Source organism: Mustela putorius, unplaced genomic scaffold (assembly GCF_011764305.1).
Source record: "Mustela putorius furo isolate JIRA1106 unplaced genomic scaffold, ASM1176430v1.1 tig00000281_pilon_pilon_pilon, whole genome shotgun sequence".
NCBI lineage: Eukaryota > Metazoa > Chordata > Mammalia > Carnivora > Mustelidae > Mustela > Mustela putorius.
Window position 1 is genome coordinate 4,231,021 of NW_025421343.1, and position 20,784 is coordinate 4,251,804.

A 20,784-nucleotide genomic window follows, 5' to 3' on the forward strand; every position below is an offset into this window, starting at 1 on the left:
GGATGAGGGGAGGGGACAGTTCCAGACCAAGTGGAGAGGCAACCTATCCTCAAGAACCAGGTGAGGGCTGCCGTTAAATAACTTTAATGCTTGATGTGAGAGTCACAGGGAGGTGCGCTCCCTCCCAAGGCTCTTTAGTGCCATCCTCAAAGCTGGTTAGTGCAGGGAGGTAGGGCAGGATTGGTTCCAGTTTTCTCCCAGGAAGGGTTTGGGGGGTCCAAGGCAGTCCCATGAAGGAGCCCCTCAACACCTTGGCAAGCACAGCTGAGGAGGGGCTTCTGCTCCCACCCCCCAGCCTACCCCCAGTCCAGCAGAGGAAGGGGAGGCCAAGCTGGCCAACCTGCTGCCGACAGCGCCGCACCCGGAGCCCAGCTGCTTGTAGGTTGTCTCTTCCTCTGGCCAGATCCTGCGGCCAGCACCTTTCTCTCTCAGACTGGCGACTGGAGCCAAGTGCGGGGTGGGCCTTTGCTGAAGAAGCCTCTGGATCGTGGGGATCGCTGCTGGGGGAGAGGGGCAACGGAGCGGGAAGCCCCAGGGGAGTGGTCTGGGGGGACGGCATCCAGGGAGAATGTTCGGGGTCGCCCCCAGGGCATGGGGTGGGTCCGAGGTGGGGCTGGGGCCACTGAGGCAGGTGAGCAGGGGTTAGGCAGGGCAGGCTGTTCTGTAAACATTGCTAGCCAGGGTGGGGGTGTCTCCAGCCTTGTGCCCTCCCGCTGGGCCAGGATGTCTGTCACCGCTGCGATGTCATCCAGCGGCTCAATAGCTGTGACACCAGGAAGGGGTTGAGGGGAGGGGGCCAGTCAGAACTTAGGCCCCAGGCCTACCCAGCCCTGACCATCACCTGTCACTGTAATAGGAGGAAAGCAAAGCCCGGATCTCAGCTGAGATTGTGTTATCCTGCAGGAGAAGCCCCTCACCTGGGCCCCCTGGAGCCATGGGCTCTGATAAGACTATGGGATACAGGGTGCAGGGGGGATGGAGATGAGGGGGTGGGCAGAAGTGGGTGAAAAAAAAATCAAGAAAAGAGGAGGAAAATGAAAGCAGTGCCAAGCAAGTGAAGGGTCAGAGGAAGAGACGGGAATCCGCATGCAGAAAGGGAAACAGAGAAGAAGAAATTAGGAAAGAAATCCATAAAATGAATCCGGCTCTTTGGGGGTTGGTTTGGAACTTTGGTGGAGATGGCTCTAAGAAGAGCTGGAGAAGAGAAACAAATACAACAGGACCGAGAGGGCCTTGGGTCCCCAGAGCTCTGCCTCAGCCTGTTGCTTGCTCTGTTCCCATTATCTGGGCTGCCTTGAAGCCCCCAAGCCCACCTGCCGTCAGGTTCCCGGAGTGTCCTTTCACTCACCCATCTCATGGTACAAGGACCCCTGTTTGGCCAGGACTTGGGGTGGTTTCCGGGGAGCAGGGGTTTCAATCTTCATGATTTCATCACAGCACTGCTTCCACTGGCCTGAAGGGAGAGCCATGACTAGGGTGGGAGGAGGAAGACTGAGAGGGCCAGGCCTTCCCCTCCCCCGCTACATTCCCTTCCACACTTTCTGGAAATAGAGCCTTTTGATAAAAATAAACCCCAGCCCACCCAAAGGTTCAAACCAGCCCCCTCCTCTTACTCATGTCAAAGAAAAGCTGCCACAAAGCCTCCATCCAGCTATGCAGGGCTCCTCGGCTCTCTGTCTGAAGGGTGTGTGTCACCTCATCCTCCCCATACCGGTTACTGATGCTCAGGGTCAAGGGCCGGCCTGCAGCCTGGTCCGGCTCCCCTGCCCGGACTCGAGTCTCCTGCAGGAGAAGGAAGGGGTCGTCTTCACCTTGGTCACAGAAGTCAGCGGTCACAGATACCAGGCAGGCTTGCTCATCCCTGCCTTAGAAGGAAGAGCTGGTTGGGTCTCTCATCTGCCTCCTATTGAGCAGAGCAGGAAGGAACAGCAGGAAAGGACTGGGGGTGAGATAGAGCCCTCAGGAAAGAGGAGCAGACAGAGACGGGATTGAGGGAGGCACAGAGGCGGGCAGGAATGCTGAGGCCTAATATCCCTCAGTACTTTCATAAAAGTCGTCAGGAAAGCTAGCAAAAGGGCTTGGAAATTAAGAGGGGTCATTGGACTTGGGTTGGGAGACAAAGCCAAGAAAGGGGGAAGAAAATGCAGAATGGAATTTGAGAGAAAAGGCAGAAAGAGAATGAAAATCCTAAACTGGCCATGGGACCCTCTGGGACTTGACAGAGGCTAGCGCTAGTGAGAAGAGCCTTTTCCAGTGACCCCGGTGAGAACACTCCTGGCCCTGAAGCTGGGTGCGGTGCTGCTAGGAACAGCAGGCCTGACTTCCATCTCTCTGCACCCACCCTCCTGGGACCTGAAGGAGACGCTCCTGGGCCCAGGCACCTGGTAGCTTTACCACCAAGGGATCCATCACCTTGTTGATGGCAATAGTAAACAACGGCTCTTCCCCAGTGTCTGCGTCTTCGGGTTGCCGGTAACAGAAGAGGCTTGTGCCTTTCAGGACTCCATGCACTCGCGCCCAGTCCTGCAGCTCCCCAGCTTGCTGCACAAATGACTCAAGGTTTCCTGGGGGAATCACACCCCCAACACCCTTCTTCCCATTCCCCCACTGAGAGTCTGTTCCTTTCTGCCCACCCTCGTGTCTGATCCTCCTGTCGTCTTGCTATAATATAACCCTCCTTCCTCCACCCAGATCTTGACTTTCCAATAGTCCTTCGGTGCCTAGATGATCCAGCTGTCCTTTGCCTTCTCCAGGTTCCCTTCTCCGCCTCAGGGCCCCTCACCTGCACCCTGAGGGTACCACTGGCGGTAGGCTGAGTCATGCAGAGAGGCTGAGCCACCAGGCGGCAACACACGCTACCATAGAGGGGAAGCCAGGCGGGGTTCTCCTCTGGGGGATAGGAAGTTTAGGGTAAGGGTGGTGAACGAAAGGGACCATCCCACAGCCCCTCTTCTCACTGTCCAGCGTCCCCTCCCTCCACAACAGACTCACCATGGCTAGCGAGGGTGAGGTCGTGTGTGCGGAACCCATCCTGCACTGCCGCCAAGGTGAGCGTGGTGTGAGCCAAGAGGTGGTAACGAGGACCACTACACAACAGAGAAGTGGGCCTCAGCCTGGCGCCAGGCCTCCTAGACTGCAGGAAAACTAGCTGGCCTCCCCCACAGGGGTAAGGATATTTCCCCAGCTCCTGCTAAGTGCCACGTCCTGTGCTTCCTGTGCTTCCTGTGCTTTACGTATGTTATCCCACTGTATTCCCACGACAGCCTTGGGAGGTTGGTGGCATTGTTTCGCGAATAGATGAGAGAGCCTGAGGCTTAGAGAAGTTAAGAAATTTGCCCATAATTCACAGCTGGTAGGTGGTAGAGTTGGAATTTGACCTCCTATCTGTCTCCAAAGGTAGCAAAGTCACTGCCCTAGAGCTTCTCCAACTGCTGCTTAGAGACCCAGTGTCTCTGGGTGCTTCCAGGCACCAGCAGGCAACCCCACGGGACCCAGGCTACTTCGTGCCAACCAGGGCACTCTGTCCTATCCACATAATATGCATTTGCTGCTGCAAAAAATTCAAGCCCCCCCAAACAGCTCTACCTACATTCCTACTGGTCCTCTTGGTTGACTTGGGGCTGGCTCCAGGGCACAGGCTAGGGTGTATCCCAGCCAAGTGACCGCCACTCATTCATGTAGGCCTGCATGCTGTGGCAGTGGCACAGAATAGGTTTGCATGCTCGACACAGCTCAGAGGCCAACGGAGGCCAGGATATATGCAGCTGAGGGCAGTGGGGGCATGTAGGGCCTTACCCCACAGCTGGGGTGGGGAGCAGAATGGGACTGCTCCCCGAACCTGACGCACTCTCCAGTGATGCCCGGACACGCCTCCCAGAGGAGCGGCCTAGGGAGCTGCTGAGTTTGGTGGCAAGCCTCTTGGGGGCTCCAGCCAGGGCCCCCTCCTCTTCCAAGCAGGCTCCGTACAGCTCCAGTCGCAGTTCAAAATCTGGCCCTGCCTCGGTGCTATAGGAGGGTGGGCGGAAGAGAGAAGGCTGGTCCTGGGGAAGTTCAGGGAGGCATGAGGGGGTGGGCGGGGTGGAGGATGACGTGGTGCGAGTACAGGACAGCTGTCCAGGTGAGGCCCATCTTCCTTCCTCCCCTGCAGCTCCATCCAAGGACTGGAGGAGACTGGAGAAAGGAGGGAGCCCCCAGGGACAAGGCACTCACAAGAGCACGTTGTTCTGAAAGGAGATGTCTGTGAGGGTCCTGTCCACCAAGATCATCTCTGTGTCCTGAATGTGTTCCCCTAGCTGCAGCAGCAGGAACACAGCCCAGCGGTGCAGGTCTGGGGACAGAGGCCCAAACTAGTAAGCACGGTGCCCCACGAGAGTCTCCAACCTCAGGTCACTCCCTCAGTTTGTCCCAGCATGTGTGGAACTCACCGCCTTTGTTCTTGAAATATTCTGTGTCCTTCCACATGAGTGGAATCCGGAGGTCTGAGGAGCAGAGGAGGAGCAGGAAGGGATGTTGAGACAGGGCAGGAGATCATGTGGTTGGGCAAGGAATGCCAGCAGCTAGGGGGCCAGGGTGGGGTGGGCAGTGATGGGGAAGAGCTGTGTTTCTTACCGGAGATGCAGACACGGCCTCGGCAAGGGGAGCGCTCAGCAGGTGGCCCGCTATCTGAAGGCCTGTGGGCAAATCCAACCCCGTTGTGGTTCTCAAGGGCTCTAAGATGCCTCCAGCCCAGGGCCTAGCCCCCAGGTCCCCAGCCAGACTGACAGGGCAGGGCTGAGGCACTGTTTGAGCTGTCACTTGAACCCAGGGGTTCACCAGGCCTGGGGACACCAGAGGCACATTAGTTCACAGGAAGTACAAGCTCCAGGCTCCTCCCCCTCCAAGCACCCTCTCTGACCATCTCCCCCAGACCCCTGCCAGGCACAAGTAAGGCTTGAGGGAACAGGTGCCTGCAGAGAGACTCCTTTTCAAGGGCTCATCTCCACTAAACCCCAGACCTGGAGAAGTTTGCAGGCTTTCTTTTTAACCATAGGGGAGGCTGTGCTTTACCATCTTATCACTTCTTCGATGTAGGACAGTACTGGGGTGGTTGGAAAATCAAGAACACAAGTGAAGAACATCTGTGTTCCATTTGCCACAAACCTCTCTCTTCCCTCCTCCTCAGCTTTGATTTCTTCTCTACCATCCCTAGGTAGGCTTAGCCTTCCCAGTACCCCAAGTTCCTCGGCCCCCAGTGCAGCGGCCCAGACACCTGGCCTTTCTCCCTTCACCCATCAGGAGCACTCTCTGAGTTTGTGTCTCTCCTCAGGTGGACAGCCAGTTCAGCCACCCAATTCAGAAGGTCACTAATGTCATTAGCAATTTAGTAAGGCCTTAAGCTAAACAGTGTGCCACTGAGTGAGGGCAAAGCATTTAGTTGTCAGCGATCTGGGGTGTACTTCACCCCACACTGCCTAGGCTGGGTGGGACTTTGGCAGGGCAGAGCCTGTTGAGGGCTGCCTCTCAGGAGACCTCAAATTCACATTAGGACCTGCCCCCCCCCATCTGCTTGCCCGTTAGCTTTGTGGGGAAGCCACAGAGCTGGTTATCTGCCTTCCCCTGGGGGCTTCATGGATGGGCTCTGGAGGGCTCCTGGTGACCCCTTCTTGTGGCAGCCTTCACGGCAGAGCTGCGATGGGTGTCACGCCAGAGAAAGCTGGCACTTTCTCCCCACTCAGCCCTGTGGGGTCAAGCAGGCTTATTTTGCCAGCAGCCAGTTTTCCAAATGATCAGTTTACCCAAGTGGCCAGTTCTCAGAATGATAAACTTGCCAGGTATTTTCTCCAACATTTAGTTGTAGCTGAGCATCACCTCAGCCATCCGGCTGCAGCTTTGTCAGACCGCCAGCGCGAACTGTCGGTGCAGCTGGCGTTTCACATCCGGAAGCTGACCCCTTTTAAAATACATCTAATTTATGTGACCAGGGAGGTGTTCCCTTAAACACTGTTTTATTATTCCCTTTTTCAAGCAGTGCTTGTGCTGGTGAACCTCAGGTACGCTCTTGTCAATCTGTGGTCAGCTGGCCACCCAGTGAACTGACTTCGGGAAGTTAGCTTTCCAGAAGCCACCCAGCCCGCCCCCTCAGACCATCGGCAGCACTTAGGCAAGAAGCACGTTTACATTCTCAGCCCTCAGCCCGCCAGCCTTTCACCAGATACGCTGCTTTCCTGAGCCCAGCCTGAGCTACTCACCAGTGCACCTTTGGGCAGCACATTATGGTGAGAAAACACCAAGGGGTCTCCCAGGCTCTGACAAGGCTTCGTGGGGACGTCATCCTCAGGGTGACCCACACCCCCAAACACACACCCTGGGCCACTACCCTTTGCTCACCGCCGGCCAGTCTTCCTCAGCACCTGCGCCTCCTTCCGCCGCTGCAGCTCGCCCATGTAGCTCAGGATGCGGCTGTTGCACACCAGCAGGCTCTTGGTGGCCTCCAGAGCCTGCTCTCTCTGGGAGCAGGCTGCCAGCAGCTTGCAGGCCCCTTCCCTCATCCGGATCTCATGGTCTAGCTTTCTCTGCAACTCTGTGTCCTAGACAGAGTGGGGGAAAGGATGAGACGGAAATGTTGGTTGGGGACAGGCTGAAGCATGCTCTAGACCCCAAGCAGGATGTGTTCCAGAAGAAACTAAGAAACATGTTTCAGGTAACTCAGCCTCACCTGCCCAATAATAACCAGAGAAACTTTGTAAAAATACAGATGTCCTTATGCATTTGATGGTAGGAGCATAAATTCCACTGGCTTGTTTTGAGCACAATTTGGAAAAATCTATGAAAACTAGAAATTCACATATCCTCTGATCCAGCTATTCAATATCTAGTAGGAGTTTATCTACAAATAGTTTAACTACAAGTAGTTTAACTACAAATAAAGTTACACATGTAAGCAAAGCCACATTCATTCTAACACTGTTTTAAAACACCAAGATTAAAAGTCCTTCACTCATGGGAACCTGGCTGGCTCAGTCCCTGAAGCTTCTGCCTTCGGTTCAGATCATGATCCCAGAGTCCTAGGATCGAGCCCCACTTCAGGCTCCTTGCTCAGCAGGAAGCCTGCTTCTCCCTCTCCCACTGCCCCTGCTTGTGTTCCCTATCTCGATGTGTTTTTCTCTGTCAAATGAATCTCAAAAGAAAAAAAAAAAGTCCTTCACTCAGGCATTGGTTAAATAAGTCACCGCACTCCTGTGGAATATGGAATACTACAGACATCAAAGATTTAGGTAGACATATATATGTAGATATAAAATACTCTTCAAAATGTATGAAGTGAGGGGGCGCAGGGGGGCTCAGTCGGTGAAAAGCATCTGACTCTTGATTCTGGTTCAGGTCATGATCTCAGTGTTCTGAAATTGAACACTGGGTCAGGCTCTGTGCTCAGCAAGGAGTCTGCTTTGGGATTCTCCCTGTCCTTCCTCCTGCTTGTGCTTGCACAGTTGCACAGGTTCTTTCTCTCTCACCCCCCTCCAAAAAAAAAAAAAAAAAATATATATATATATATATATATATATATATATATATATGTTATACAAGTGGTAGCATGCTGTGATACTCTCTTCTCACTTCATATAAAACAGACACTGTAGGCCTGGGTGCCAGGAATGGAAAACAGATTTATACTACTTTAAAATATATCCTTCTTTTCTTCTGTGCTACTGGAAATTGTGTTACCTTTTTTCCCCCCCCAGAGATGGAGAGAGAATCTCAGCAGGCTCACACCCAGTCGGGAGCCGAATGTGGGGCTCGATCTCATTACCCTGAGATCATGACCTGAGCCAGAATCAAGAGCTGGACAGTTAACCAATTCAGCCCCTCAGGCACCCCTTGTGTTACCTTTAAAAAAAATTAAATCCTTTCAGTTAAACATAGGCATGCACATGCGCGTGCACGTGCACACACACACACACACAAACACACACACACACTATCAGGCTCTACTTCAGACTTGCAGAATAGAATCTCTAAGAATTTAGTGGGTGTGTTTTTTTGGAAATTCCCCAAATGGTTCTGAGGTGTAGCCAGGGCCAAGAACCACCAACTAAAGAAAATGGACAAGATAGTAAAGACCCTCCTGGGTTACCCTGAAGACTCAAGTGATGGGGAACATCTAGTTGGCAAGGGATCTGTGCAGGAGCATACCCCCTACAGCGTTCACCCATACTTCACAGAACCCTGTACAGGCTCCAGATTAGGGGCTCTGCCACCTGCTGGCCCTCTCAGCTTGGGAAGTTGAGGAGAGAGGCAAGGACTGGGGATGGGGAGGCAGGTGGGGCAGGAGATCAGGAGTGAGGGGCAAAACAGGTGTTATTCACAGCTGTGAATAAGGATGGGAGGTAGTGTTTAGGCACTGAGACAGGCACCAGGGTTCTAAGGAACATTCACTCAGAAAGAGCCCTGGAGGTCTCGGCAGAGAGCGAAGGGCGAGAGCACCAGTTTGACATAAAATAAATCTGGGTCTGAGTCAGTCCTGCCAGTCTTGAGAAGCTGAGAAGAAACTTACTTAAAATTTACTCCACCTCCCTAAGACTTGGTTTCTCCATCTATAAAATGAGATTGGAAGTAGTTGCACACGCTAGAACTGCGAGGATTCAGTAAGCCAGGAATGTAAAGCATTTAGCACAGTGCCCAGCGCATAGTGTGGATGAATGGTGAGGATGCTTTCTTTAAATGCTACTTTGGCAGAAGTAGCATTCACCCAACAAACCTTGGAGCATCCCTATGCTGTCCGAGGGCCCACATTTAAAGTCCAGCTGGGCAGTGAGAGATGCAGACACTAATGGCTGCCCCGTAAGTGCCTTGTCATGGCATAAACACACTCGTGGGAGACAGCCCTGTTTGCTTCTGGCTGAGGTGATGGGGAAGGCTTCAGAAAGGAGGGGGAAGCCTAACTGCATGACAGAGTGAGCTTAGTTTGAGAGGAAGCCCAGGGAAGGCACCAGATAGGAAGAGAGGGGTGAACGTGATCACCCAAAACCTGTCTTCACCCTCACATCGGCTCTCACACTGTGCACTTGATTCTGTCCCCTGTGTCTCCAGCATTCAAGTCTCCAAGACCTGAACACCCTAGATTACTGCTTTCAAAAGCCTTGTCCAGCCTCTCTGCACACTCCTCCTTCACAATTTATTTCCTGGGCCACCACTGGGCTGGGCCTGACTTTCATCACCCCCTCCCACAGTTTCTCTTCCTGACCCTTCAGAAGTAGGCCAACCAGGTCCCAATGCCCCTTCCACCAGGAAGCCCTCCCAGACTACACAGCTCCTGCCGCCCCACTCCCCCAGCCCTGTCTGTCTGCACCAGGGTCCCACCTCTGCTAAGCTTTCCTGCTTGCCAACCCCCATCCCATTCTACTTCCAGCTTCACCCACAAACACCAGGAAATGATGAGAGAAGGGGGGAGGGAGGGGACAGAGAAGCGTGCTCAAGCCCTCTCCCAGCTAGTCTCTTTACCCGGGCCCCAGCACTCACGGATCCTTCCCTAGCCCTGTCCATTGCGCTCGAGGCACCAATGCTGGCAGTGCGCTGGGTCTGGGGAGTTGCAAGGGCTCCCGCCCGCCTGCCGTGGCGCTCAGGGCGCTGGTGACATCAGCTCCAAACTGCCGCGAGAGCAGGTTGAGGGGCTCCCCGGCGCAGGCGGTTCCTCCCTGCGCCTGGCAGGGCTAGGCTCCGGGCAGCAGAACCCTGAGACGCAGTTGTGTGCAACATTGCTCCCGGAGCTCCCCCGTCGCCCTGGATAGGGCTTTGGCCTTGGTGCCGCTAGAGCTGCAGGAGGCCCAGAGGCTCCTCCTGCTTTGTGGTTGCCCTCCAAGGTGACCCCTTGCCCAGGAGCACAGGGGAGGGAAGGGAGTATGTAAATTGGAAAAACTGGAGCGGTGGAAAAGTCTCTGGGCTCAGCCTGGATGAGCCCAACACCTCTGCTACCACCTCCCACCCCACTCTGGCCCCAGACCCACTCTCCCACAGCTTCAGGGAGGATAGGGTCCCAGAAATTCTGGCTCCCACCCTTTGGGCAGAGCATCTCTGGAATCCTGGCACTGTTTCTAGATCCCTATGCTTTGTCCCCATCTTGCCAATCCTGGGATAGCTTCTTGTCCCCCCTCCCCACTCACACATCCCTTTCTCCAGATGTAGGCAGTGTTTTCACTACTCTCCTGGGAAAGAGCCCAGAGTTGGATGTCAGCAGGACTTGGGTCAAGGCCCAAGGGGCTGAAGGAGGATGAGTCATGGGCAGAAGCCCAGCACACATTAGGCCCTCGTGGATGTCTTTTCCTGTCCCCTCCCCCCCCCCCCCAGTTCTTTTCAGTCCCTGACTTACTGTTCTGCTTCTCATCACCTCTGTCCCCTTCAGAATCTCCACTGGGGCTAAATCCAAATCCTGGCTTGGGAATTTGACTAGCTGTGAGAACTTAGCCTCTGGAGACTATAAACTGGGGAGTGCCCCACCTCCTTCATAGTACTGTTTGAGAATTAAGTGAGAAAGTCTAATCACTACTTTGGACCAGCACATATTTAAGAACGACCCTTCTCTCACTCCCATCTTCCCTTTACTTGCAGTTTAAGTTGCTTCCTCCAGAAAGTTCTTGGATTTACTCTGCCACGACTACCTACCTCTCTGGCCAATCTCTGAAATATCAATGGATCTCTCTTTCTTGAGTGGGAACTGGGCGGAGGGAGGACTGCTGAGTTTGATGGAGAAGGAACATAGCATCCTCAGCCTGTACCCTAGCGGAGGTAGGAGAGGTGGCCAAAGTGAAATCTAAGCCCCATCCTCTGTTCCAGAACTCAGACAGGCCTCCCATGAAGAAAAATTACATGGGGAAGGGGGGTGGTGTGCACAGGGGAGTAGAGAAGATGCTGAATTTAAACATTTTAATACCTAGACCAGCTCTGTTCAATTACATCTCCGGCAGTGATGGAAATGTTCCATAGCCATCTTGAAATGGCTAGAGCAACCAAGAAATTGTTTATTTCACTTTAATTAACTAAATTATACATTCAAGTAGCCACATGTAACTAGTAATGCAGACAGCGCAGAGGAATAGGTTTCACCCCATGTGCTACTACAGGACAATAGGTAGTAGCAGAGTCCCAGTGGGCTCGCTGAGCACCTTTCTGCATATTAGAAAAAAGTAACCCTCTCTAGGCAAACAAGTTAGACAAAAGTGTCCCCTCCTGATATAGCCCTAAACTAGGCTAGGACTCCTGCCTCTGGCTGGTGCCCTTGTAAGGGAAACAACCCGCACACTTTGTGCCAGGGACATGCTGAGAAAAATCGCGAGTCCACGTCTGGGCTTGCTGGTCAAGAGTGCCGTGACTGACCAGCAGTGTCTGCTATGGTCCAGGGCATGGGCGCCAGGGCAGAGGGGTGCACTGGCAATAAATTTCCACTCCTGATCTGGACTCTTTACAGTCCCTCCTCTGACCTTCCTCAGCAGCAAACTCTTGCCTTGTCCAGGCAGTCACTTCCACAGCCTCCTTTACCTCCCCTATCTCAGTAAATGGCCACACCACCCAGCTTGGGCACACCTGAGAATCATTCCAGAGCTCCTTCTTTGCCATGAGGCAAATCCATGTTCAGTTCTTGAGGCCCATCCACCAACAAGCCCCATCAGATCCACCACCGTCATCGGAAATCCACCCCCTTCTCTGTCTCTATCATGAGCACTTCCAACCACAGCACCAGGTTCACTCCCCTAAAGCCATAACAACTTCCTATCTGGTGGTCTTCTGCTACCTCTCTTGTCAACTCTCCTCTCTCCTTCCCTCCATGCCTGCCTAGCCTATTCGCCACAGAAGCCCTTATTTTAAAACATTAGATGAGGGGCGCCTGGGTGGCTCAGTGGGTTAAAGCCTCTGCCTTCAGCTCAGGTCATGATCTCAGGATCCTGGGATGGACATCAGGCTCTCTGCTCAGCAGGGAGCCTACTTCCCTTCCTCTCTCTCTGCCTGCCTCTCTGCCTACTTGTGATCTCTATCAAATAAATAAATAAAAATCTTTAAAAACAAAACAAAACAAAACAAAACAAAACATTAGATGAGTTGTTCCCCTGCTTAAAACCCTTGGGTGGGCCAACATCGCACCTAGAGTAAAAGGCCTTGTGTAAGGCCTTAATCTGGTGTCTGTCCATGATCTCAGCCCCAACTCCTGTGTTCCAGCCACACTGGAACTGGAGCACAACCTCATCTAAGAGCCTCTGCCCTTGCTATGCCCTCCAGCTGGAAAGCTCTTCCTCTAGTCTCCACGTATCTTCATATCTTTCTGGTCTCAGCTCATGATCTCATCACAGAGGCCTGCTCTGACCTCCACGCTGAATGCTGCCTTCCCCACCTGATGGGTGTTACACCCCTGTTTTTATCATCATGTCACTGGGGGGATGATTTCTGTGTTTACATGTTTATTGTATTCTCCCAGTTGAATGGTTCACTGAGGTATCCCATGGTCAACAAGGAGCTCAGCATATAGGCGGTGTTCAATAAAAGTGTTTAAGAATAAATAAATGAATAAACAGCTCCCTGCCACCTACAAGGCCATCAGATCCTTATATCCTGTCAGAGTCGCCTTCCCTTCTCCAGCAAGGCCACATCCTTCCTGCAAACCTCTCTTACCCTGAAGTCTTCTCTTCTTCCCACACCTAAAAGGACCCCTGGGGCCCAAAACACAATCCACCCCCACCCCCAGAGCTTTCAGAAATAGGTGTGAAGGCCCTTTTGCCAACATAAGGCTGGTTGGCACTTAACAAGCAAGGCACACAGAACCACCTGTCCCTCTCCCCACTTGGAGCAGTGCCCCCCTCCCTCCTCAGCCCCTGCAGGGACCCGCAGGGCACAAACCCATGCTGGGTAGCACGCAGAGGAGTCCTGGGGGCGGGGGCGTTACCTCCAAGCTGAGCGCCATCTGCCGAATGTAGAGCATATTCAGGTCCTCCAGGATGTGCAATCTGTCCTGCATCTCTGTGCCCCCAGTGTCCCTTCCCCTGTGGACCCCTCCAGAGGGGGGGTGCTGGGCAGTCTCCACGCTGCTCCACAATTCCTCCTCCCGCTGCTCCCCTGGTCTTGAAAGAGTGGGCGGAGGGCAGAGGCTGCCCCTGTCCCTCTGCGCTCCTGTCACACCCCTCAGGCTGCTGGGACAAACCTTCCTTGCCTACCACTGTTCCAGGGCCCTGGTGGGAGCCAGGCATGGGAGGGGAGGAAAGCGAGGTGAGAATGAGCAGGGTCCCAGGAAGAGAGACCAGCTGCAGAGGGGTCTCTAGGCACAGAGTGTCCAGTCTTGCTTTGGTGGCAGCTGTTCTCCCAGCTGTGGAAGAAAAAGGCCCTTTCATTCCGACTCTGGCCCCTCCCCAGCCCCCGCCCACATCACTGGCGGGGTGGACAGAGAATCTGTGTGCCGGGAGGGCGTGAGGGGCAGGCACAGCTGGAAGGGGGCAGGGCGGGGCCGCCTCAGGCAGGTTTTATGGAGTTGTGGGGTTTGGCAGGAGGTCGCAGCTTTCAGAGTGGGGTTCTCACTCTCAGAAATAAGAGGATGGAACTGAGGACTTGTGGGGAGAGTGATCCCAGGGAGCGGGACAAAGGGGTAAAATGGGCCCAACCCCCAGAGCCACCTCTTCCAACTTGGGGCCTTGATCCAGCCCGCCCCACCCTGGGCTCACAATTACCTCGCTTTTCCAGCAGAAGGGAGGTGTGGGAGGGAGAAAGGCTGGGGTGTGCCTGTCTGCTGCTGCCCCCGCTCCCCTCTGCGGGCCCCTTCCCTTCCAGACAGGAAACCAGCCCCGATTCCCAGCCAGCTGCAGCTCTGCCACCTTCCCCCCTCCTCCAACCCGGGCCCACGGAGTCCCCTCGGCGGCCGGCGGGCCCTGCGACTCCGCCCCGGCTCCACGGCACTGGCCCGGTAGGCCCGATTTGTCCCGGGGGCGGCCCCAGCCCACAGGCCCCTCCTCCTGGTCCCCGGGCCTCGCCTCTCCCTCCCCCACGCTGGCCCAGCACCCGGTTGCTGGTAAGAGTCCCGACTGAGCCCCTCTCCCCAGGTCCTCTAGCTTCTGAGTCAGAAAAGGCCTGGGACACGGGACATGGATGTGAAAGGGCCTTTGTTCTGGGCAGGCTAGGGGGGAAAGGGCAGAAGCCAGGCCTGGAATCCTGGCCCGGGGGAGAGGGGGCGGGAGGGAGGCCCCCTCACTTAACCCTTTCCAGGCCCAGCAGGGTAGGAGAGCTGACCTCAGGGACAGCCTCTTTGCTGTCGCTACTCGCCCTCTCAGTCCCAGACCTTTCAGCAACTCCCGAGTCTCTACCAGGAGTAACAGGTAGGGCTCGGACCCGGTGGAGGAGTAGAGCGGTGGGCCGGGGGAGGACCTGTCAGACTAGAGGCGGGACTACAAAGTTTTGGTGTGGTAAATAACCCAAAACGTTAAAAGGGATACCCCCTACACACACACACACACTCTCTCTCTCTCTCTCTCTCTCTCTCACTCTCCCCCACCCCCCGCCCCGCAGCCCTTCAGGGGCACAGAGAAGCAGCTGGGGAGGGCTTCAGCGAAGTGGTCAGATGTGGCCTAGGAGCCCAGTTGATGATGAAGGCTATCCCAGGCGGCTGAGACAGGTTGTGAGATGGGGCTGGAGGCCGGGGAAGAAGCGGGCGCCGCCGCCGCGGAGTCCGAGAGGTCTAGGGCCCGCCTACCTGCCCACCGCCCTTTGCCGGGGCGGGGTGGGGCGGGGGGATGCCCGGGAGAGGCCGGGTCCAGGCATGTTTTGGGAATCGAGTCTGCGGACCCTTACACTGAAGCCAGCCCGGAGTTTTTCCAGACAGAGGCAAGTCATCCCAACTGGTCAGACTGTCTAAGCTTTCTGAGAGGGGTCCGATGAACTTTCAGACGGTCCGCGCCTCTCTTGGGAAGTCAACAACAACGGGTTTGTACCTGCACCGCGGCATCTCCGCCCCTCGGCGCGGGCTGGGGCGAGGAGCCCCGGCAAGCAGGGCTATGGGAGCCGGGGAAGGGGAGGGAAGGCAGGGACGTGGGTCTCACCTCGGGCGGGTCGCTGAAGAGGCTGAGTCGGAAGCGGCCGCGTTTGAACTCCATCTCCAGGGCGGAGCCCCTGGCCACGGTGACCCGGCTCCGGTGGTTTCGCGAGAACATGCTGATTGCTTCACGCCTTTACCTACTCGGTGCGTTCCCAGAGCCGCCTGGCCGCGCCTGGTCTCGTCCGCCGCTGTCTCTCGACGCCCGCTTGCCGGTGCGGCCGGGAAGCTCTCGCTGCCCGGTTCCCAAACTCCGCCCCCGGAGACGACACCTGGGCCGGGCAGGGCGCGGCACCCTCCTCCACCCCCGCCAGAGGCCCGGCCGGCCCGGCCAGTCCTGGGGCGTCAAGCAGGCCTGGCCCGACAACCCGACAGCCAGGCACCCTACACCTCTTGAGCACTGCGGGGGCGCACCATCCGGTAGCGCCCCAGGCTCCGGCGCCTCACCTGGGCAAGGGGCGGGCCCAGGGAAGCCCCGCCCAGCAGCCGCCCCCACCTGGCAAGCCGCACTCCCCGCGCGCGGAAAATCCCTTGGCCGCAGGAATAGCCGCGTGGCACACTGCGGTTCTGGGAGAACGCTGGGACCGCGCCCAGTTGCGCCCCTAAGCAGCTTCCGAAGTGATCATCTCACTTCCTGCAATCCCAAATGTCCCTTCTTCGATCCCCCTCCCGCTTTAAATTTCCCATGCACGGCTGCGTGCACATCCACCCAATTAGTGGGCAGTGCTTAAACACGTCTTGTAATCCCGTTCTGTCACTTATTAACCTTGGAGCCTCGACCCAATCACTGAACTTTCTGAGCTTCAGTTTTTCTCACCGGTTCAACGGGAGATATAGTGATTATCTCCTTCCTTCAGGTTGCAATGAGGATTACATACGAGAATAGGTGTAAAATGCCCAGCACAGTGCGGGCTTAAACGCCCCTTAAGTGTAAGCCCCTTAAGTGGACCTATGAAGATAAAGACGCAGGTGCAGCGCCTTGTGTCTTTGGAGGGGCACAGGTGACCTCAGCTCCCTGGACCCAGACCTTAAGCGCCTTAAGAGGGTGAGCTGATCATTGACCTCAGTATTGACTACTTTTCAGCTGCTGCTGGATGGCCAAGATTACCACTCAGTTTGTGAAGAAAAGGGGGCTCTCCTCACCTCCACAAAGCCTAGTAAGAGAGAAGGAAATGGCAGAGTATTAGCTTGCTGGCCACACTGGGGAGTCTTCTGGGGACTCCAGAACTTTCTGGAGAGCACTTTCGAGACAGTAGTGAAGCTCCTTCCTAGCAGATGGGCCAGAGCCAGAGAAATACTCACCTTTAGCTTTAGATACGTGACAATTGCTCTGCTGTGGTAAACTACTCAGTGTTCTACACAACCTGACTTAAATTACTTATGCAAAGGAGAAATTAATTGTTTTAAGGAACTAAAATGTCCCAAGGTCAGGCTAGAGGTGGCTTGACCCAGGCATTCCGTGTCATGAGGATGGGGTCTTTTCCCTTCCTCTAGTTCTACTTGGCTCCATGTCGCCTTCACTCTCCACAGCACATCATTGCCAAAAATTCCGGGTCTATATCTTTTCAGGGGAAAAGACAGCATCTGCTTCCTGAACCTCCTATACATGTCTTGGATTTACTATGGGCCATCTGGGATCTTTTATCCAACCTTTGTAGCCAGAGGGGTGGCCTGACCTGAACCAGTCACTATGCTGGGGGGGATTCTCTGTGCCAGTCAACCAGACCTGGGTCAGTTGGCCATTCCTGAAGACCAGCTGGAATGTACTGAGCTGGGAGAGGAGGGAAGGGAGAGGTAGTTTTCTTAAAACTGTTCCTGTATGACCACCAGAAGGTGAGGGAATGGACGCTGGACAGGAAGAACAGCAAACAGCTTTGACATAGAAAAATCACATGGAGAAGGGAGTTTTTCTGGTCTGTAGGAAAGGCAGATCAAAAAATTTTATAAAATATGTGGACTCTGGAAGCAGCTTTTTCTCCCCAGGGTCCTGTTCCCTTGCTTTAATAAAATCACCATTTGCACACACACACACACAAAAAAAAAACGAAACAAAACAAAAATCTGTGGCCTCTGAGATAAACTTCAAAGGATGGGTGAGGAGGAAGAGGGGGAAAGGCATTGTTTCTTTTTTCCCCTTCCTTCCTTCCTTCTTGGTAAACTCTACCCCCAACACAGAGCTCAAACTCAGGACCCCTAGATGAAGAGTCACATGCTCCACTGACTGAGCCAGCCAGGCCCCCCGGAATTGTTATTTAGTTCTTCAAATATCGTTGTCACTTCTCTTTTTTTTTTTTTAAAGATTTATTTATTTATTTATTTGACAGAGAGAAATCACAAGTACACTGAGAGGCAGGCAGAGAGAGAGAGAGAGAAGGAAGCAGGCTCCCCGCTGAGCAGAGAGCCTGATGCGGGACTCGATCCCAGGACCCTGAGATCATGACCTGAGCCGAAGGCAGCGGCTCAACCCACAGAGCCACCCAGGCGCCCCTCACTTCTCTTAACTGTAAGCTCCTCAGGGAGGAACAGTCTGTCTTGTCCACTGCTTTATGCCCAGTGTCTGGCACAAAGGAAGTGCCCAGTCAACTATCAGTAAAGTAAATGAACACAGGAAATGCCTCAAGGAAACATGCAGATTTCAGAGCACTTGACTGGGATGAATAGCTGGTAGATTAAAAGGGTTCATTTCAAACACTGGGGTTTTGTTTTGTTTTGTTTTTGTTTGTTTGTTTGTTTGTTTTTTAGCAGCAGAATGTGGTGTTTTGTTTTTCCAAATGAACTCTTACCTGGAATATGTGAAATAGAATCAACGGCTGTGATGGAAGCAGGTCTGGAGCCTCAACCATTGTCCTATCCCCAGGTCCTCAGCTGTGCTCATAGGCTCTGGGGAAGGGTTTGGAAGCCCCTGACAAAAGGTGGAAGAATGGAAGGCATTTGGAAGAGAGACAGAGCTCAAATCCTGCCTGAGAATTTGGACTCCATGTGACAGAATATTTTGCAAAAGAAGCAGCACAGTGAAGACTTGTATTTTACAGATTACAATCTGGCAGCCTTTTGCATAAATCAGTTGGAGGAAGTTTCTAGGGTCTAGTGACTAGGGTCAGGGAAGCCAGCTGACACCATTCATGACAGAGTGGAGAAACCAGGGTCAACAGTTCTGTGGATTTATTTATTTTTAAGATTAAATTCCTTTTTGAAGACACAAAAACAGTTTTAAAAGAACACTCCTAATTGTACCACTTAAATATAATATAAGGTAAATAAAATAAGAATAAAGGCATTTCTTCCCTACTATCAAAAAGAAAAACACTGAGACATTTGGTGCCATGGTGTACGGAAGCCCCACACGGGCTCATAAGAGACAACTGCTGAATATTTCAGAACTGTGCATCCCAGGTGTTAAAAGCACGGCTTTAATTAAAAATCGAACCTAAAAACAATGAAATAAATTATATTAAAGCAAAGGCGATAAAACTCATCACTTCCTAATTATTTCACTGTGTTTTCCTATATCTCTTGAGGTGATTTGCATTGATAGTATCGGTATAGTGGAAATGCTACGTAACCGTGAGCTATTGCATATCTCTTCCTAAGTTCCCATGTTCCATCACATCATGTTTGAAACTGGGTGTGGTGGGAGCAGTTACACAACAGAAACAGGTGAACACAAAAATCAGGTCTGGATTTTTTTTTTTCTTTTCCCCTAGAGAGCTTTTGTTAAAAATTTACCAGCATGCAATTGGTTTGCTGTACAATCTTTCCAACTTTTTCCTTTGCTTATGTAGGTATCTCTGTCTCTCCAGCTCTGAAGTAGATATTTGGAGTTGCTGGTCACCCGGTGTTCAAACCATTTTCCTGTTTCTGCGTGGTCCCCTACTGTGGACGATATTGGTAGGCTGAGGCTCTACCCTCTTTACGGCAGGTGGAGAAGGTCATTCATTTTCTCTCCCACTTCTTCACAGCCCAGGTGTAAGCACTTGGCCTAAGTCAACCGATTGGCATGCTTCCAACTGGACTGTGAATCTTGAAAGAGTGAAAACAAGACCCAGGAAGAATTCATGATATGATCGTTGCACCTGCAGTCCGTGAGGGGCGGGTAGCTGTGTCAGCAGAGAAGTCCTCATCAGGAGAGTACCATGGTGTGACTGGCGTACCCTCTGTGTAACCTCACCCACAGGTTGCTACTTCCTGGCCTCTGTTGGTTCCCACCCCTTATCAAAGGAAAGTACAAGAAGAGCCCAAAACATTTTTTAGTGCTGGGAAGTAAAAAAAGCACTCAACGCATGATGGAGACATGTCAAAAGGACACAGAAATCATCTTAAGGAAATGACCCATGACCAAAGCTGGGACGTATTTCAGCATCAAGACAAATAATGGTAGTAATGGATTACCACTCACTGACAGAAATAGGAAACCGTAATGATATAAATAACTACACACGTAAAGGAATGCAAGATGAAATCTCTTCACAGTAGCAATGCCCACTAATGTATGTAGTTGCAATAGTGGAATTAGAAAGATTCCATTGCCAATTATTATAGTACTGCTGATTCATACAGTAGTCATCAATGGATACTAAGCCTGATGGGTGGACGTTTGATGGGGAACAGGATATCAGAGTAGTTTCAAAGTATTTCCCCAGGAAATAGCTCATTAATTACAAAAGTGAAAATGATGACTCTCCAGTGGGGAAAACTAGCAGACACCAACTTGACCAGGTGATCAAGGTTAGAACATCAGTGGTGCTTTCTGATGGAACACACTGAGAAGAACACAGCAGAGTCTTTTTTGTATAGTACTCCCGCCAACAATTATGAGTCAGGACACAAGCAAACACTAGATGTATCCGGGTTGAGGAACATTCTAGGGAATCAAAGGCCTGTACTCGCTGTACTTTTTTTTTTTTTTTTAAGATTTTATTTTTAAGTAATCTCTACACCTAGTGTGGGTCTCAAACTTCAAACTCCAAGATTGGGAGTCGCAGGCTTTATGGATTGAGCCAGCCAGGTGCCCACAAAGGTTTGTACTTCCTAAAACTGTCAAGGTCATGAAAGATAGGGAAAGGGTGAGCAAATGTTTCAGATTAAAGCTGATCAAAGAGACATGACAAGGGAATGTACTGCATAATTCTGGATTTGGACCCTGGGCTTAAAAGGAAAAGTAGACATTGGGCAGCTGGTGAAACTTTTGAATGGGGTCTGTGGGTTGGACGGACTTTCTCTATCAGTGTTAATTTCCTGATTGAAAGGGTTGCACAAAGGTTATAGAACAGAGTACTTGTTTTGAGGAAATACTCGATGTGATATATTTAGGGGTGAAATGGCATCATGTCTGCAACTTTGTCTCAGATCGATCAGAAAAGAAATAACCGTAATAGTAAATGTGGGGGATAGTAAACTTGAACAATCACAGCATCTGATTTTAGGAAGCAAGAGAGTTCTTTGTATTCTTCCTGCAACTCTTCTGCATGTTCGCAATTATTTCAAAAGAAATTGTGTTTTAAAATAAGGCTAAGAATTCAGGAGAACCAAGTTCTTCCTTTTAGCCTACAAACACCCTCAAACCTCTTCCACTCTAAACAAAGCAAAATAATGAAGCCAGCGGCTACTTGCTGTTGCCACTTCCTCCCTGCTGTGCATGAGGATGTTGAAGAAACACCATTGGGCCTGGTGTCAGGAAGCCTCTGTTGGAGGCTGGCTCTGCCACTCCCTAACTATGCCACTTTGGCCAAATCATTGAACCTCTCTGAGCC

At 52.7% G+C, this 20,784-nt stretch overlaps 1 protein-coding gene across 6 annotated transcripts; it reads right to left on the reverse strand.

Moving 5' to 3' along the window:
• Nucleotides 1–68: 68 nt before the first annotated feature.
• On the reverse strand, nucleotides 69–15,732 carry RTKN (rhotekin). Of its 6 annotated transcripts, none has more exons than XM_004742239.3 (13): nucleotides 15,042–15,164; nucleotides 12,905–13,321; nucleotides 6,367–6,566; nucleotides 4,609–4,670; nucleotides 4,425–4,478; nucleotides 4,210–4,327; nucleotides 3,796–4,005; nucleotides 2,992–3,086; nucleotides 2,783–2,889; nucleotides 2,413–2,541; nucleotides 1,614–1,782; nucleotides 1,349–1,453; nucleotides 287–763 (listed from the first exon to the last, which is right to left on the reverse strand). In XM_004742239.3, the coding sequence occupies exons 2-13, from the start codon at nucleotides 12,974–12,976 to the stop codon at nucleotides 429–431; spliced, it is 1,656 nt and encodes a 551-aa protein (XP_004742296.1). In that variant the 5' UTR covers nucleotides 12,977–13,321; nucleotides 15,042–15,164; the 3' UTR covers nucleotides 287–428. The 6 variants fall into 6 exon arrangements, with proteins under 6 accessions (XP_004742297.1, XP_004742296.1, XP_004742295.1 ...); XM_004742238.3 differs by lacking the exon at nucleotides 15,042–15,164 and adding an exon at nucleotides 13,680–14,446; XM_004742240.3 differs by lacking the exon at nucleotides 12,905–13,321 and having other exon boundaries at nucleotides 69–497; nucleotides 15,042–15,731.
• Between the last annotated feature and the right edge of the window lie 5,052 nt (nucleotides 15,733–20,784).